Raw genomic sequence first — 19,185 nt, forward strand, 5'->3', positions numbered from 1 at the left:
ATTAAAAGCAAGTGGTTTCCATGGTCTGCAAGAATGCTTTGGTAATTATTGAGCAATCTACCTATACTTACCTTTTATACAAAAGAAAAAAATACAGTCTTTGCTTAAAATAAAATGCTTTGTATCCCCTTCAAATGCTTTGAAGATCAATTGGTTAAAATTAAAGATGACCCAGAAGGTAATGAAAATATCCTGTGTACTGAATGAATTCAACCTGTCATTTCTGTATGATGACACGAGACATAATATTTTCTAATTAACTGCCTTTACTCACCAAGCATCCTTGGGTTACAACCTGGGTTTTCTATGTAGCTTTCACTCAATAAAAAATGGGCTCATCAACCACTCCCTATTCCTAACCTCTTTGGGGTTAACTGGCATTCTGATTTATAGATAATCTCCTGTGTATTGAACAATGTAAGTCTCTCCTCTAGAGATAAATCACCTCTTAGCATGTTTATAAACAGTTTCTAGTTTTGTAAAGGACATCATTAAAATCGAAAATATACTAGAGCAAAGTACAATCACCTTTGTTAAACCCTTTCTGGGTATCCAGCTGGGGTGCACATTTATGCTGTTCACCACTTCAAAATACAATACAGGCTGTAAAAATACTGGTCAACCTACTGACTGTTATTCCAAAACCAATAATGCTAACAACTTCAATGTAGATATGGGAGAAAAAAGCAGTTTAACATTCTTAACATTAATGAAGAATTAATATTGACATCACCAAGCAGATTACAAACATGCAAATAACTCACTATCACCTGTTTTTAAAAAACAACAAAAATTAAATTATTTTAATTCATAATGTGGAAATTTTCCTTTAACTTTTGGGGGAATATATGCTGATGTTAATATTTTTCAGTAAAGAAAAATTTCCTGTAATATCAAGACACCACTTTTAATTTTACAAAACAACTGAGAAGGTTCTGTCCCGGTGATATTTTACTTTTACCAGTACCACTCTGGTGGCCACTTTTACTGGAATATATTAACAATCCCCAAATGTATTTTGCTTGGCAACTTCTTTTCAGAAATAAAACCATTTAGAAACTGTTCTGTGTAAAAGACCAACCAAGTCATCTATCCTTTAGGAATATTTTAAAAATGAGTATTGTGCCCTGGCTGGTGTAGCTCAGTGGACTGAGTGTGGGCCTGTGAACCAAAGGATCGAGGTTTGATTCCCAGTCAGGGCACATGCCTGGGTTGCAGGCCAGTTCCCAGCAGGGGATTCACGAGAGGCAACCATACATTGGTATTTCTCTCCTTCCCTTCCTCTCTAAAGATTAATAAATAAAATCTTTAAAAAAAAATGAGTATTGTCCTGGCTGGCGTAGCTCAGTGGATTGAGCACTGGCTGAGAACCAAAGGGTCACCGGTTCGATTCCCAGTCAAGGCACAGGCCTGGGTTGCAGGTCAGATCTCCAGTAGAGGCCACATGAGAGGCAACCACACACTGATGTTTCTTTCCCTCTCTTTCTCCCTCCCTTCCCCTCTCTAAAAATAAATAAATAAAATCTAAAAAAAAAAAAAAAAAAAAAAAGTATCTCTTTCCTGGTATTCCAAGATCCCAGCATTTATTTCTCTGTAAGCACTACAGTTGGCTCTGTAAATGCCAAATTCATAAGAACAATTACAAATGTAACCATTTTCCTATGAATTAGAATTTAACTATTACAAATAATTATATGAACAAAATATGAAATTACAAAATCAGTTATTTTACATTTATTTGCTAAATTGGCAAAAACTGAAAAAAATATTGTGAAAGAAATGAAGACAGATGAAGAGTAGTCAAGAGAAATGAAACAATTATGAAAAAAGAAAAAAGTCACATTAGTTAGAATCACATATAAAAAATGTAAAATATGGCCAGAGTTAACAGAAATCTAAGAATATTGGACAGATAGCAATTCCAAGTAACTTCCCAACTTTAGTATATTAATATCTTAAAAACTCTCAAAAGTTGTATTTTGCTTATGTCCCTTAGAACCATATGGTATAATATGCTACAGGGTTAGGCGTAATCACCACATCACTTGTTCACGGTAAACTAGAGAGCATGCATGGGTATCTACAAGTTACTTCGGACTTCACCCAAACTGGCATGTTGTTTTCATGATGGCAACTGCATTTGTTTGGCTCTTGGTATAAGAAGTCAATAGTGAAATTTTAAAGGATTCTGAAAACCCCTGCTTATGCCAGATCCTATGCACCAGTCTAAAGGCAGAATTTAATATTCTGAAAACACTATAAGTGGATTCTAAAAAGAGCTTAGTAAAATTGCTTAAAAGGTTTACATTACTTTTAAAAGCATCTGTTGCTCCAGGTGCATGGTTTTTGTCTGGATGAAACTTCAAAGCAAGCTTTCTATAAGCTTTTTTCAAATCTTCATCACCAGCATCTTTGGTAACTCCAAGTACTTCATAGTAATTTTTACATTTGTTTATGCTGTGAACAAGAGAGTGTGTTATAATGAAAATTTCAAGGAAGAAGTTCATATAATACTGTAATGCCTTATTTATTAGAATAGTATAAAGAACTGTCTGTGGACTATTTTCTCAGTATCAGATGATAGTTGATCATGTTAAGGGTTAATACTTTATTCTGTTTTTCAACCACAGACTATTCCTCCAGCCTCTTCCCAGTCTAAGAGGAACTGACCATGAGTATGTCCTTGGTGTAATTTGTCACAACTATAGAACAGTAAAGCAAAGTCCATAACAATTGTGGATGAAGGACGGAGCACAGAACTGTAACTGAAATGAGAGAAAAAGAACACGTTTACTGTATTTTTAAGGTCATAAAGAAATTCAAGCCCTGGCTAGTATGGCTCAGTGGATTTAGTGTAAGCCTGTGAATCGAGAGGTCATGGGTTTAATACCCAGCTGGGGCACATGCCTGGGTTGCATGCCAAGTCCTCAGCTGGGGGAGTGCGAGAGGCAACTGATCAATGTATCTCTCACATGTTGATGTTTCTCTCCCTCTCTTTTTCTCTCCCTTCCACTCTCTCTAAAAATAAATAAAATCTTTTTTTAAAAAAAGGAATTCAATAATCCTCACAGGTTATGTTGCAGCTAAGGAATAGTATCCATTACACTCCAAGAATTTTACTGTTCCATAATATATATCTAACCAACTATCAAATCAACAGTTCTAGTGCATGTAAAACAATTACAGCACACTATGGTTGAAATGTCAAGGCAAGTTAATTCAGCTCGGCCACGCTAAAGAGAATTAATCATCTGTGAAAGACAAAAGCTCTTAATAAAATATATCATGGGACCCCAAAATGTTTGTTAACCCCAGTTTCATCATGAAGAGCATACTCTTTAAAATTACAGTTAAGTCCTCACCTGATGTTGTTATTAGGTTCTGTGATTCCAATTTTACCAGAGGCTAGTTGACACAAACAAGAGTTAAGTTCCTATAGCATCTCACCAACAGTATGAAACAATGTTGAATGAATCATTATTATTCAATGACCTACTGTATGCATAGTTTATAACCCTGAAGATGTAACCAATTTGAATCTGGTATCTTTAATGTGTATTATGAAAAGAAATACTCGGAACAGAGAACATTAATACTTTTGGATGCTAACATTCTCCCACAACCTCATAATTTTTCTTCACTAAAATCCAGGTATATTTTATATATTTTTTGTGCCATACTTGGTGATTTTAGATGTGTTCCAATGTGAGTGGCTTGATGACAGAAGTAGTAACAGGTAAAAGGATCTGAGGCACAGTTGTTCACTGGCAGCTGAACCACTGTGCCTTGGAGTATCTAAAGTATTGCAAACACTGACTCACAGTTTTCAAAGAAAAGAGTCAGGATTGGTCTTTTTTTTTTTTTTAACTGCTAAACATATTAATCATTACACTACTTGGTACAGGAATAGGTTCTCAGTAAGTATTTCTGGAATAAATGGTCTCAGCTGTTCTTTTATAATGAAAGCATTCATTTGGTATATAAAACAGCAAGAGAAAAAACTGTAAGATTATAGAAGTTTGTCTATATCACATCGACAAAAATTTGTTACACAGTCTTTCTAGTAACAATAATTAAAATTGGATTTTTCTACTTTAGATATTTAATATTAACACAAGTTAATTTTATTTCGTGAATGTGACATTCCTTTTATTTAGGCAACAGTATTTACTGAGTACCAACTATGTCCCAAACAGTGTTCAGGGACCTGAGATATATTAGTCAAGAAAACAGAGAACGATCCTGCCGTGGCAGAGACTCACTCCCCTAAATAAGATGAGAAACTATGTAGTAGAAAAAAAGGAAAGGACTCATTTGTAGAACACCTACTGTTTGTCAGGCACAGGTCCACAATCCCATACCCATGTTCTAATATTCATTAAGTCCTGAAAACTGTGAAATTATTCCATCACTAATCTGACTGCAAAAACCTGACTTGAACTTTTTTAAAGGTAAAATTGAACCTAAATGAATGTGAAATTGCTACAGTTTGCATTTATTCCATTTAAGTGTGAATAGTTGTATGTTTTGTTGCAGAAATATTATCATTAGTGTCCAAGTTGCTTACCAGTTATATGATGTATAATGAATGTATGCTCCTTACTAGCTTTCTAAAATACAACAAATTCTGACTACAAGCTACATTTGGTCCATGAGGTTTTCACATAGAGAATTATAGAATCTTATTATCCCATTATTTTACACAAATTATCTCATTACATCTCATTAAGTTGATATTATTCTTATTTAACCAATGAGGAAATCAAAGCTTTGAGTGGTTAAGTATATTGCCAAAAGTCATATAACCAAATAATAGATGGGAACCAGGATTTATATCTTCAAGAAAAATTTACTGAACATCTACTTTCTGCTAAATACTGTTTCAAATATTATAGTGGTGAATAAAATGTCAAAAAACAATTCCTGCTCTTATTAAATTTACAATTAGGACAGGAGCAAGCAATGAACAAATATGTAAGTAAAATATAAAGAGCATCATATGGTGATAAATATTTAGAGAAAAATAAAGTGGCAACGGGGAACAGAGACTGGAAGGGGAGGCTTGTTAGGGTGATTAGGAAAGGGATCACAAGTAAGGACTCACAACTCACTTGTACGACTTGAAAATCCTGTTCAGAACCTGAATAAAAAAGGTGCCTCCTCAGACTCCAGAATAACCATCTTCTTCCTTCCAATTTGTTTTTTCCAATCAGTGTTTAGACAGACTTTCTTACCTTCTAGATATTTTCAAAGGTTGGTTTTGGTGCCCAGAACATGCGTTCTCTGCCTCTTTTCTTGCTAAGTTTCCATCACTTCTTCAGACCTCAGCTTAGCTGTTTCTCTTCTCCAAAACACAAGTTCCTCAAGACTGGGTTTGGTGACCCTCTTATAGCCTCTCAAAGCTTGAAGAACTTAGCCCTATGCCAGCAATTACCACACCATACTACAATTACTGTTTACTTGTCCGAGTTCTTTTTTTACAGGCCCCTTGAAGGTAGACACTGTCTTGTTCACTGTATGTGTTGACAGATGGATGGATGACTGATTCAATTTGAGGGCAGAAATGGTGAGGTTCCAAAAGTAACTTTTGGACTAAAGGTAGTAAGTGCTATAATGAAAATGTAGTTGGCATCAAAACTCAATTTGGAACAGAGGAGAACTACAAAATAAGGAACAGAGCCAAGAATATGACACACACTGCCTGAATGTAGAAAACAAAAGATAGTAAACGAAACACTGAACAATACTCAGATCATTTCTATTTGGTTTGACTAAGATGTTTAATTATGGACCACATTAACCCTCTAAATTTGTTCTGTTGATAAATTTTGAGCACAAATGGCTAAGCAATAGAAAAAGGCAGCTCAGGAAGGGGCTGCTGGATAGTACAGAGAAATTAGGTTGGAATTTACAATCCTCTAGAGATGGGTCAAAAAGGTAAAAGAATTGCCACAATGAGAAAAAAAAGTAGGAAAAACAATTAATTCATTAATTCTTAGCTGTATCTAGCTCTGTCATATCTTCCTTGAACTAAATTTTTCATCATATCTTAAAGGAGAAATCTTTGAGAAACCAGCAGAGAGGTACGAAGCTGATGCCACCAATGGAAAGCTGAAGGCTGTCTATGTATATCAAGTTAATACTCCAAATACACTCATTTTCCTAATTTTTCACACCTGACTGAGAAAACACCATTCATATACTTATTTTAATTAATATTTTTGTTCATCATGCTCCTTTTTACTAGCTAAAATGTATTGTCACACTTTTAACAGTTTGCTCCTTACTGAAAGATTCAAACCTTTTTCTCCATCCTCACCAAAGAATTTTTTAAAAAGGGAAGAAAGAAAAAAAGAAAATAAATTAAAAAGAGGTAACCCGTTACCTACCCTGGAAGGAAATATTGTGAAATATTTCACAAGGCACAAAGATCTGTCTGGGGGTTCAATGATGGAGAAGTATGTCTGGCTCAGGCTTCATATCTTTATATGTATGAAAGCACAGTGGGCAGGGGAGGACAGTCTTCTTTCAGTTCTTTTTCAAAACATGTTATAGCTGATTATTTAAATAAATTCCATGTATAATTGGTGTTTAGGGAAATACTTGTTTATGCTTGGAGGCAAAGGATTATTATATAAGTTTAACAAGATAACTTCATTTAAAGAACTTAAATCAAATACTAATAAAATCCCCCTAATTCACATGACTGAATAGCTGTACAGATGTGTTCTGAATTGATAAATATAATGATGACCCAATTAATGATATTGCACTGATCTTGCAAATGTTAAAATTAAAGATGGGCTCTTTTTAATGAGATATGAAAAACCTTTTCAAGTTAGATTGATGATTGACCTTTTTCTCAGTAATTTTTCAATGCCACTCAAAGACAATAAATAGTGCTTAGTTTCGTAGAATGTTATTTTTACAAAGTTGCATGCTTTGTCTTCCCTGTTACTGTAAGCTAGCTTACTTATGCAATGGATGCAGTATTATTGCATGGCTTCTCCCACTGAGCCAAATTGTTACCGAGCAACTTGTTTGCATAACTGTGCTAACCAACAAGATAATACGGCTTTCTTCAGAAAAATCCCATGTTTGGGTTAAAAAAAAACCCCTGAAAAAAACCCCCAAAACATACCACACATAAATGTTTGCTGGTGATCTGCTACCTTATTAAGGCAACATTTAGGAAGGCTAATGTAATGAATAAGTGTTCCATGACTGAGCTAAGCAAATCTTATAAAAGTATTAATGGAAATATTTTGGATAAGTTAGGGATTCTATTAAAGAATGTCCCAATCATATTTAGTCCCCCAAGGAAAACTAAATTACATTTATTTAATGAAAAATGTATAATAAAATTACTGACCAAAGAAATAATCTCTAATATGGGTATATTAATATTTCTACCTGATAAGAATTCATGGTCTCAAAACATAGCTGGGTCCCAAAAATGCTAAACAGCAATGTTTCCATTCCCTTTGCTTTTTCCCTCTACAAATATTTCATACTTTCACTACTCTCCTCAAGCTTTCAATCTCATCTCTTTTCTTATAGTTCTCAAAGGATAACCTCCTCTTCAACTCCACAGAAAATACAGAAGACAACCAACAGAAACTCCCTCAACATTCTGTTTACACCTAGCCAACTCTACTGTATACGAAGTGTATCTGCACCTACCACCATCTCTCATTCATGTAATGCCCCCTAAATACTAAAACAGAGATAGAAAAACGAAGAGCTGCTCTCCCTACCTCACTTCTACCACACCTTGAATTACTCCTCTCTCCCTTTCAAGGCTAGGGCACCGGAAATTAAGGAAAAAAAATTTAAAAAAAAATAACACCAGATTTAGGAATATTCCTGTTTTCCAAAAGTTTCAACTATATTTTTAAATGATATTTTCAAATACATTAGTGATTCTATAGTCTTTCTTTAAAAAAAAATCACAATGATTCTAAATAAAAATCACGTGTATACAGTTTATTTAGGTCTTTCATTGAGAATATGTTCTCCCCCTAAAAGTAATTTCGGCAAGAAAATACAATTTGTTTTCAGTTACATGGGGTTTCATGGAATGTCATTCAACACACTGTTTAATTAAAGCTTTTTCTTTTAAAAAATCAAAAATAAGCATCATGTATGCATGTAATTCGCTTACTCAACCTTCTCTGACATAATACTACAATTTTAAAAGTGTTTAGCAATATTACTTATATTCTAAAAGTACTTCACTACCACTCATGCAAATCAAACACCCTTTACCACAGCTTTACAATGATCGGGGATTCTTTTAAATTAAGCTTTAGCATCTACACATATAGGAAAAAAGCAAAATATAAATGATTGCTATTTGATTTGAAATTATTTTAATTTCAAATTAAGGTGAGTAAAAATGAACTAAAAAGCAAGAATGGAAAAAAAAGGGTAAGGAAAGAAGAATGAAAGAAATAACAGGGCAAAAGAGAGAAAGAATCTAAATTCTTTTACCTACTCTTCCCTTGAGCTAGTTCACGGTATTATAATTCAGTCTACTGTATGAATTATCTGCTTAATCACTCACTGTTCAGAGTCCTTCATCCTTACACTTTGTTTCCCTAGCGAGCAGCATTAATACATCAATTCAGCTTTCTAAAGCTGTAGCAGGAATTACCAGTATTTTCTCTAGTTTCAAAATCAGAGGTTCATCTTATTTCCAGAATTTTTTAAAAATTATAAAATTAGTAAAGTCAAATCTCTAAAACCTAGTTCATAATTTTTTAACTCTACCTAATTCTTCTGCTTTAAGTGGAAGTGTACCATGAGGTAAAACTAAAACACTGAGACAAAATAGTCAGGGAAAAAAAAAGAAAGAAAAAAAAAGAAGTAGGGTGTTGGGGAGGCTGGGTAAAAAAGGGATTAAGCAAAGGGGGAAAAAACCCCAAAAAACCTCACAGACACTGACAACAGTATGGTGATTACCAGAAGAAAAAGGGGTGGAGGTAAGTAGAAGAGGGTAAAAGGGAAGTAAATGGTGACAGAAGACTTGACTTTGCTGATGAATGCACTAATACTGTGTATTAGTTCTCTAATACACAGTAAAGATATAAACAGGAAAAAAGACTATCCTTCATTAATTTAAGTAGGAAATTTAAAATGCTGTTACTATTGTCCTCAGTTTTTCTCTCACATAAAATTTCTTCTGCTTTCATGTATAATGAAGTCACTCCAGAAAAAGCCTAGCCATTGTTAATGTAACAAGAATGGTTTGTGTAACATCAATGTAACCTGGCAGCCAAGAAGAGTGGACTGGAATGCACATATGTGAACAACGATGACCTCACCACTGTACTAGTCAGTGGGGGCAGTAGATGCCATTGAGTGAGCATGTGTACTGTTTGGCCGTCACATTTAAGATATCTGAGGGAGTAGAGCAACAAATCTTTGTCAAATTTTGTATCAGGCTTGAACATTCCTTTACAGACACTATTTGGATGATTTAGAAGGCTGCAGCTATGCGCAACTGGTGAATGGCAGCTTCTCCACTACAATGCACCAGCTCATGCATCACGTCTCATGCAGAGTTTTTAGGCGAAACATAAATCACCCAGCTGCCTCAGACCCTCTACAGCACAGCTTTGGCACCCTGCAACTTCTGGCTTTTCCCAAAACAAAAATCACCTTTGAAAGGGAAGAGATTTCAGACCGTCAATGAGATTTAGAAAAATATGACAGGGCAGCTGATGGTGACTAGAAGAATGTGTGAGGCCCCAAGGTCCCTACTTTTTATGGGACTGAGGTGTCATTGTCCTATGTGCAGTGTTTCTTGTATCTTTTTCAAAATGTCTCTATTTTTCATAGTACATGGCTGGATACCTTCAGGAAAGACCTCATATATATAACAAAATAATTCTATTCTCTTTCAATGTTTTATCTAAATACTACACTATGTCAAAAAGTTGAAATAATTTTCCTCAAAAATAATCATCCAGAAGTACTCACACAAAAAAAAAAGATGAAACATTCCATAGAGATGGTATTTAATAGTCTGATTTTATAAAGAATATAAAACATAACACAACCAGAGTTGAATTCCTTGATGTCTATTCTTCTACTGAATTATAATTCAAACACTTTCTTTTTAAGGTACTATAGCATTTAAAAATTGCATTAGCAGCAAATGTCACTGAGAAATAAGTCACAGTTAGTCCTACCTGAGAACTCCATCTACTTGATCTTTGGTGTATCCTTTTCCACCATCGCCACTACCAGATGAGCTGTCCTTTGTGCAGTTAGGCTTCCTTTGATCGGCACTACCTGATGGTTTTCGGCAATGAGGGCTATTTCCAGCGGTGCTTCCATTTTTCATCATTATTTCCAATAGTGCTGTAGAAAAATACAGAAAGCATACTATGCCTGTTCACATTAAGGTACATATACATGATCTTGAGAAGAACAAAAGAACTCCAAAATTACCAATAGGGATTTTCTATATAGCACAGCAGGCAAAATTGATAAAAGTGATAAAAAGGACTGGGTTTTGCTTGTTACAATAGCAAGTGGGTTCATAATAAGCTCTGAAGGGCAGACTCTCAAAACTAATCAGTCACGGATCTCTTCCAGAACAAAGCCATATCAAGGAGAAACTACTGGGAACAGTACTCAAACTGAAGAGGGCAGGGGCAATAGAAAAAAAGGAAAGAAAAACTCCAGATAAATGGGAAAAGAGAAAGGAGTGAGATCTTATATAGCAAGGTGATACACAGGGTCCAGCACAAATAATGCCCCCTTTTTTATGAGCTGGTAATCTATACCAAATCTATTAAAAATCATAAGCATGTATTTCTGTAACATAACCATATCTCACACTCAAGCACACCATATGACATTTTAGTGAAATGTTCCCACTGCTGTTCATCTTGTGTGAGACATTCACATACCCTACCAACCATGTTCAATGGCATTACTTCTACCAGAGCCTATATTTTCAACCGTTATACAAAAAATGAAGAGTCTCTGTGTATTTTGAAGGGCTAATTACACGCAAAAATGTGTGAAAGAAAATGAGAGAAGTGAAAGCTGATACAAAGTTATTATAAGAAAAAAGAGAATAGGAATAAATCTCTGAACAAAATAAATACACACCACAAAGACCTGCTGACAAAACAGGTAAACAATATAACCTACTACTCCAAGCCACACTGAAAAAACTTTAAGAAATTACACATTATACAAAGTAATAGCATAAATTAGAACTAGGACAATCCCCAAAAGTATTTATCCATAAGAGATAAAAAATCAATGAAAAATGACTAAATTAGAAGAAACAAGGAGTTACCGAACACAACAGATGTTGTCTATGTCAAAGAGAATATATAGAAAGTAAAAATATTTTAAATGACAAAGACAAAAAATTAGAATGAAAACGGCAAATATTAAAGATAGTAAAAGATGATCCAACATACATACACTAGGAGTCCTAATGGGAGAAAGAAACCTTAAGAATATTGACCCAGATTAATGAACATCAAACTATAATCTAATAAAATTAACTGGGCTTTTATGCAAAAAGATAAAATGACTTATGAGGGAAAGAAAAACAGATTGTTATCAGCCTTTGCCCATCAACAGTAAATACTTGTCCAAAACAATGGAATAACATGCTTAGATAGCCAAAGGGAAAAAAAAAACGGAGCCAAGGATTTCATATCCACCTAACTTTAAGCATTAAAACCACAGATCAACTGTTTTTAATATTCCAGAACTTACTGAGCATAGTTCCCATAGGCTCTTCCTAGAAATCCAACAAGCGTCAGGAATCCAAAGTATTTAGATTTACACAAGGACTGATGGGGACCATTATATATCTAGTGACCTACAGAGATTAGGCTGAATGATTTAAAAAGAGAGTATACAGTAAGTAATATGTTCTGATAGTCTAAACAGGTTGAAATATTTTTTTCTTAATAGTGAGCTTACTCAGTCTTTTTACTTGAAAAAATATATACATTGACCTTCTCTTCTCTTCCTTTTAGCAGTTTAGGCCTGGAAGGTTATTGAGACCAAGGTAGCAGTCACAGCCAAAAATAAGGCTAAGTTTGATGCAGCCTGCACCAATGGGGTCAAGGAGGAACTCATTATGTATAGGGGGAATTGATTAAATAAACTGAAGATAATAGGAGTAACGTTTTTCACTGTTGGAGAATGGAATTATAAATATGAAAATGCGCAAGGCTCGAATGAACTCTGTGGTAGATTTTAAAGAGAGGTTTGTGACTTTCATGCAGATACCAAAATGAACATAGATTAAATCACTATAGATGTGTATAGTCCCACATACGAACACATATAACACACAGATATACACACACATAAACAGACATACATGCATTCATACATACATATATTTTCCTAGCTCTGTCTCCTAAAGAGGCCTAGGGGCAATGACATCCCTGTTGCAATGAGTTTATCTAGTATTTATATGTTTCCAAGTAAAAACAATTAGGGCTTCTTAGAGGAACAACTGATTCCCAGGGTAGAAAACAAAAAGTGGGCTTAAAAAAGTTTTTGTGCTATAAAGTAGAGATGCTTGAAAAATAATGAGGACATGTCAAAAAGACAGAGGGTTCCTGCTGACTAAATCTGAGGAAACCTGAACCTCAAAATAAATTATAGTAGTGGATTAAATAGGAATCCTTAAATCCATACTAATAAATTGAATAGGTTGAATGCCAACTAATAAATCGCAGAATGAATAACAGAATTAGAAAATTACCATTTGATGATGGAGACATAGGTGGAAACACTGTACCTTCTCACACAACCAAGTTTAAAGACAATAAAGTTTTAGTAACAAAAAACACAGTCAAAACACAGAAAACTGAACTATATGGAAGTCCGAACAACGAACCCTTCAGCCAGACCGGTAAGAGGGGCGGAGCCAGCAACTGGTGGAGCGAGGTTTCGCAGGAAAAATCCTCCGGACCTACCCAGGTGCTCGGGTGGTGGTTGGCAGATCCCAGGTATAGGGTGGCACCAGGCAGACCCAGTGAGGGCGCAAGGCGGCAGGCTGACCACGGTCACACATTCACATGCAGATAAACCAGGCGAAGGAGCGAGCAGTGAGGCAGACTGCACAGACTCCAGCAGTGGGAAGCAGCAGAGGGGACCACTATTGACCCTCTCTGACCCCGCCCCCACATACAGTGTCACAAACTAGCGACCTGAGCGGCCCCACCCTGGTAAACAACTAAGGCTCCGCTCCTCACATGTAACAGGCACAAACAGATCAAAACATGGCTCAAGAACAACTCAGAGCCCCAGAGCCCATAACTCTAAGCAACCAAGAAATAGCCAAACTTTCAGATGCACAGTTCAAAACACTGGTGATCAGGATGCTCACAGAACTGGTTGATTTTAGTCACAAATTAGAGGAACAAATGAAGGCTAAACTAATTGAAATGAAGGGAAATGCACAGGAAACCAATTGTAATGGAAAGGAAACTGAGACTGAAATCAAGGGAGTGGACCAGAAGGAAGAAAAAAATGACCAAACAGAAAAATAGGAAGAAACAAGAATTCAAAAAAATGAGGAGAGGCTTAGGAACCTCCAGGACATCTTTAAACACTCCAACAACCGAATTATAGAGGTACCAGAAGGGGAAGAAGAACAGCCATGAGTGGAAAACTTATTTGAACAAATAATAAAGGAGAATTTCCCCAATCTGGCAAAGGCAATAGACTTCCAGGAAATCCAGGAAGCTCAGAGAGTCCCAAAGAAGTTGGAACCAAGAAGGAACACACCAAGGCACATCATAATTACATTAGCCAAGATTCAAATGAAGGAGAGAATTCTAGAAGCAGTAAGAGATAAGAGGACAGTCACCTACAAAGGAGTTCCCATCAGACTGTCAGTGGATTTCTCAAAAGAGACCTTATAGGCAAGAAGGGGCTGGAAAGAGGTATTCCAAGTCATGAAATCCAAAGACCCACATCCAAGATTGCTCTAGCCAGCAAAGCTTTCATTTAGAATGGAAGGGCAGATAAAGTGCTTCTCAGATAAGATGAAATTTGAGGAGTTCATCATCACCAAGCCCTTGTTATATGAAATGTTAAAGGAGCTTATCTAAAAAAAAGAAGATTAAAAAGATGAACAGTGAAAGGACAGCAAACTCACAGTTATTAACAACCACACCTAAAACAAAAGCAAACTAAGAGGACAGCTAGATCAGGAGCAGAACCATAGAAATGGAGATCACATGGAGGGTTAGCAACAGGGGAGTGGGAGGAGGAGAAGGGGGGAAAAGGTACAGAAAATAAGTAGCACAGACAGTAGGTAGAAAACAGACAGGGGGAAGGGCAAGAATAATATAGGAAATATAGAATCTAAAGAACTTGAGACACGTGGTCATAAACTAAAGGGGGGAAATGGTGGGGGAGGGGGTGTGCAGGGTGGAGGGGAATGAAGGGAGGAAACAGAACAACTGTGATGGCATAATCAATAAAAAAAATCTTAAATGTTAGTACACCTATGAAAAAGCTCAACTTTCAAAAAAAAAATTACCATTTGAGTCCTGGCTGGAGTGGCTCAGTGGATTGAGTGCTGGCCTGTGAACCAAAGGGTCACTGATTTGATTCCCTAGTGGGCCGGGTACCCACTAGGGGACATTCCAGAGGCACGTACACATTGATAGTTTTCTTCCTTCTTTCCCTCCTTTTCCCTCTCTAAAAATACATAAATCTTAAAAAAAAAATTGCCAGTTGACGAGTATCAGAAATTTAACCATGAAAAAATCATCAATGAATGCTAAAAGGTGTTGGTGAAAGTACGTTATGTAACAGAACATTTACATAGTCTCAAAGTATTCCCCCACAAACTATTTATTAATTATAAAGTAAAAAAATAAGTAAGTTTTTAGAGTGGAGAAACCTGGCATCACCAACTTAATCAAGTGATCAAAGTTAACCTCACAAATAAGGACCAAATCAACATAATGTGTCTCCTAATATGTTATACTAAGAAAATATCACTTCTATGGTACTTTTGCCCCAAATTTCTATGTGGAAATGTCAAAACCAAACTGAGGGAAATTGTATAAAATGAGTGGCCTGTATTTATCAAGAAAGCAAAGTAAAGAAGAGAAAAGCTGTATATGGAAAATAAAATATGTCCATAAGTGCAACTTGTATTCTCTTTGCTACCAAAGATACAATGGGAAGGACTGGCAGAATTTGAATGAAGTACATGTATTAACTTCATGATTTGATGGTTATATTGTGGTTATGTTTGGAGAATAGCCTTGTCTTAGAAAACATACAATGAGTTATTTAAGGGTAATGGGACATCATGCCTACAACCTACTCTTAATTAGTTCAGAAAAAAATATAGCAAGAACATATTGTGTGTGCTTGGTGGTAGGGTTGGAGGAAGAAGGTACAGGATATAGGGAGGGAGGGCATGATTAAGCAATTGTGGCAAACTTTTATCCAAATGGAAGGCTGAGAAAATATACATGGGAAGTTTGCATTACTCTGTGACTTTTCTCTAAGTTTGAAATTATCTCAAAATTTTAAAAAAATATTAAGATGGGGAGGGAACTGGAGAGTATATACAAAGACAATTGAACTGTTTTCAGTAACTATGTTAGTGGGTAGTGTTGGTAACATTACTCTGAAACTTTTACGTATATGATGTAGCATAAAGCAAATAAACAATCATGTCATATCTATTACTTATTATAGCCTTGAGAAACAATTACGACTATGGAAGGAATTGTTTCTGTACACTGAAAAGGTCCAGAAAAAATGAATAATCTAGTATCCACAGCATCCTTAATGCCAGACTGTGATGCTGAAACACCATTTTCCACTAAAAGAAACTGCGGCTCTTATTGGAAATATGCTTGATTTCAGGTCTAGTACAGGAAATGTACAAGAGGAATTTGAAACAATGTTATACCAAAAAGGAAGGTGTCTAAGGCTGCCAGAGTAATCTAATATAGAGTCCCACTGCTTTCAGAGAAAGGAACCAACTCCTTTTCTTGAAAACTGAACAAAGCAATCAAGAACTTATTCAGCCTTTCCTATTTGAATTGTACCACTGTGTAACCCTAAGATAGGTGAAGGGGAAGTGTCTCTTTATAGAAATATTTTACCTAATTAATAATTTTTTTAAATTGTAGAAACAGATAAGGAAGTGGTTAGTATTTACAGGTGGCCACAATGTCCCCATGATGCTAGTTAGAAGTTATCTGTTTATTCCCTTTCATTTTTAGCACAAACATGTTCTCCCAGTGTTTTTCTGGACATCTTCTATATACTGAATATTGTGCTAAAGCGGTATTATATAGTTGTTTTAGGTTTTTAACAGGTATTACGATACTGAAAATTTTTCTAAAATTCCATATATAAGGGTCCTGCTTAACAATGACTGTGTGTATACATGTGCTCACACCAAACACTTGTTCCAAAGAGTTAAAATGTGCACAGGCTCCATTACTTCGGGTCTCTATATCCAGTTTTGTCATCTCACAAATGGAATCAGCAAGATTTTCTGTATTAGTAGTTACTGGAACCAATGTCTGAGAAGGCAGTATGATTCAGTTCAAATACTGCCAGAATTTAGAACACACTGGATCTTCCTGATTTATTAAGTCTTTGCTATCACATGAGTTCTCATTTAAAATAATGTACAGTAATATAAACATTAGTTGGGCAGATACAGTAATTATGAACCAGATCACATTTATTTTTGGTTTTAGAACTATCCAACCTCACTTTTTTGCATTTACTTTCCAGACATACTGCTTTGCCTGGGGTTTTAACATACTCTGCACTTTTAACAACCAGTAAAAAGTACCATATTTTGCCATGTATAATGTGCACCAAAGTCTTTGGCCCAAATGTTCAGGGGAAAAAAAAATCTTTCCTTTTAATTTTTAAATCCAATTATTTATTTATTTATTGAGACAAAGCTGATTATTGTGTTCCAGGGTATTATTTTGCATACTGATATCATTATTGCTTCCAGAGTTATACTTTAAAATATGTAAAATTTTTTATTTTAAAAACTCAATAAAAGAATTAAAAACATTTATATAGATACAGATTTAGTACCACCCACATATAATGCTCATCCTTCTCTTTCCCTCAAAAATTTGGGCTAAATAAGTACACATTATACACAACAAAATATGGTAAATATAATATTAAAAATGTTTATGTGGATAATCCAGAACTGAAGAAACAAGGTCTGTTTTTATTTTATAAGGTTCTGCCACACGCCTATTATATATAATGGCCATCATTAGCATAGTCTAAAATAAGAACACATGATTTGAAAAACAAATAGATTTTTCCCTCTCTTCTTCACAAATCTAGAAATAGCTTTTAATTGTGCGATTACAAAAGTAGTGTTGCTCATCTCATTTAAAAAAGAAAATATAACACAGTAAAAAAATCACATATAATTCTACACAAGAAAAAAAATCAGGTTCTAGCCAAAATGGAGGCAGAGATAGAAACACTTCACTTCCTCACAGAACCTAAAGAAGGAAAACAACCATTTTAAAAAGTAAAAACAACCAGAACCACCAGAAAACTGACCTGCATGCAAGTCAGACAACCAAGGAGTTAAAGAAGAAACATTCGTCCAAACTGGTAAGAGGGGCAGAGATGCACAGCTGGGTGGAAAGGATGAGCTGCAAAGCAGCAGCTGGAGGACCAGGGGTCCCACATTTGAGTGCAGACAAGCAGGGAGGAACAACTGGGGAGTGAGACAAACTGCCCAACCCAGGGTTCCAGTGTGGGGAAATAAAGCCTTAAAAACTCTGGCTGTAAAAACCTGTGGGGGTTGTGGCAGCAGAAGAAACTCCCAGTCTCAGAGAAGGGTCTGTGCAGAGTCCCAGGAGGTCCCAGAACATACATAAACTCACCTACCTGGGAACCAGCACCTGAAAGGGCACACTCCACTTGTGGGAAGCCAGGGAAGTGATGGAAAGTAGGCCGAGTGCCCAGCAAGCTAGAAAGCGGCATTGTTTCCTCTGATCCCTTCCCCACAGACAGTGCCAGAAAGCGAGATCTGGGTTGCCCCACCCGGCAAAGAGCCAAGGCTCCGACCTTACAACATAACAGGTGCACCAAGACAAAGAACTATGGCCCAAATAAAAGAATAGATCAGAACTCCAGAAAAAGAACTAAACGAGGAGGAAATAGTCATCCTATCAGATACGGAGATCAAAACACTGGTTATCAGGATGCTCACAGAAATGATTGAGTTGCAAAATGAAAGAACAAATGAAGAATACCCATAGTGAAATAAAGCAAAATATTCAGGGAACCAACAGTGACAGGAACAAAACCAACACTCAAAGCAACAATTTGGAACAAAAGGAAGAAATAAACATCCAAGCAGAACGGAATGAAGAAACAAACATTCAAAAAAATGAAGAGAGGCTTAGGAACCTCTGAGACAACTATAAATGTTCCAATATCTGAATTATAGGGATTCCAGAGGAGAAGAGGAAGAGCAAGACAGCAACAAATTGAAAACTTATTTGAACTAATGAAGGAAAACTTCCCCAATCTGGTGAACGAACTAGATATGCAACACTAAGAAGCTCAGAGTCTCAAAGGAGTTGGATTCAAGAAGAAACACACCAAGACACATAAGGGGAGAATCTTAAAAGCAGCAAGAGAAAAAGAAACAGTTACCTACCAAGGAGTTGCCATAATACTATCAGCTGATTTCTCAAAAGAAACCTTGCAGGCAAGAAAGGGCTGGAAAGAAGTATTTAAAGACACAAAAGGCAAGGACCTACATCCAAGATTACACAATCCAGCAAAGCTATCATTTAGAATGGAAGGGCAGATAAAGTGCTTCTCAGATAAGAAGTTAAAGCAGTTCATCATCACCAAGCCCTATTATATGAAATGTCAAAGACATACCTAAGAAAAAGAAAATGATCAAAACTACGAACAGTAAAATGACAAAAAACTCACAATGACCAACAACTGAACCTAAAAACAAAAACAAACTAAACAAACAACTAGAACAGGAAGAGAATCACAGAAATGTAGATCACATGAAAGGTTATCAGCAGGGAGGGGGGAAATACAGGAAAAAGTACAGAGAATAAGAAGCATAATTGGTAAGCACAAAATAGGCAGGGGGAGGATAATAATAATATAGGAAATGGAGAAGCC

General features: G+C 35.8%; 1 protein-coding gene across 5 annotated transcripts in view; it reads right to left on the minus strand.

The window, feature by feature from the left end:
• Window positions 1-19,185, minus strand: part of DNAJB14 (DnaJ heat shock protein family (Hsp40) member B14) — a 55,957-nt gene that overhangs the window by 22,801 nt on the left and 13,971 nt on the right. For 3 of the 5 annotated variants that reach the window (XM_037151919.2, XM_037151918.2, XM_053666399.1), the window contains exons 2-3: window positions 10,197-10,368; window positions 2,312-2,457 (exon numbers count right to left, since the gene is read on the minus strand). In XM_037151919.2, the coding sequence (XP_037007814.2) occupies window positions 2,312-2,457; window positions 10,197-10,368 (318 nt within the window). The remainder of the gene's footprint in view (window positions 1-2,311; window positions 2,458-10,196; window positions 10,369-19,185) is intronic. The other 2 variants (XM_037151921.2, XM_037151920.2) reach the window with 2 other exon arrangements.

This window comes from Artibeus jamaicensis, unplaced genomic scaffold (genome assembly GCF_021234435.1).
Source record: "Artibeus jamaicensis isolate MK-2021 breed Jamaican fruit bat unplaced genomic scaffold, CSHL_Jam_final contig_452, whole genome shotgun sequence".
NCBI classification, from domain to species: domain Eukaryota; kingdom Metazoa; phylum Chordata; class Mammalia; order Chiroptera; family Phyllostomidae; genus Artibeus; species Artibeus jamaicensis.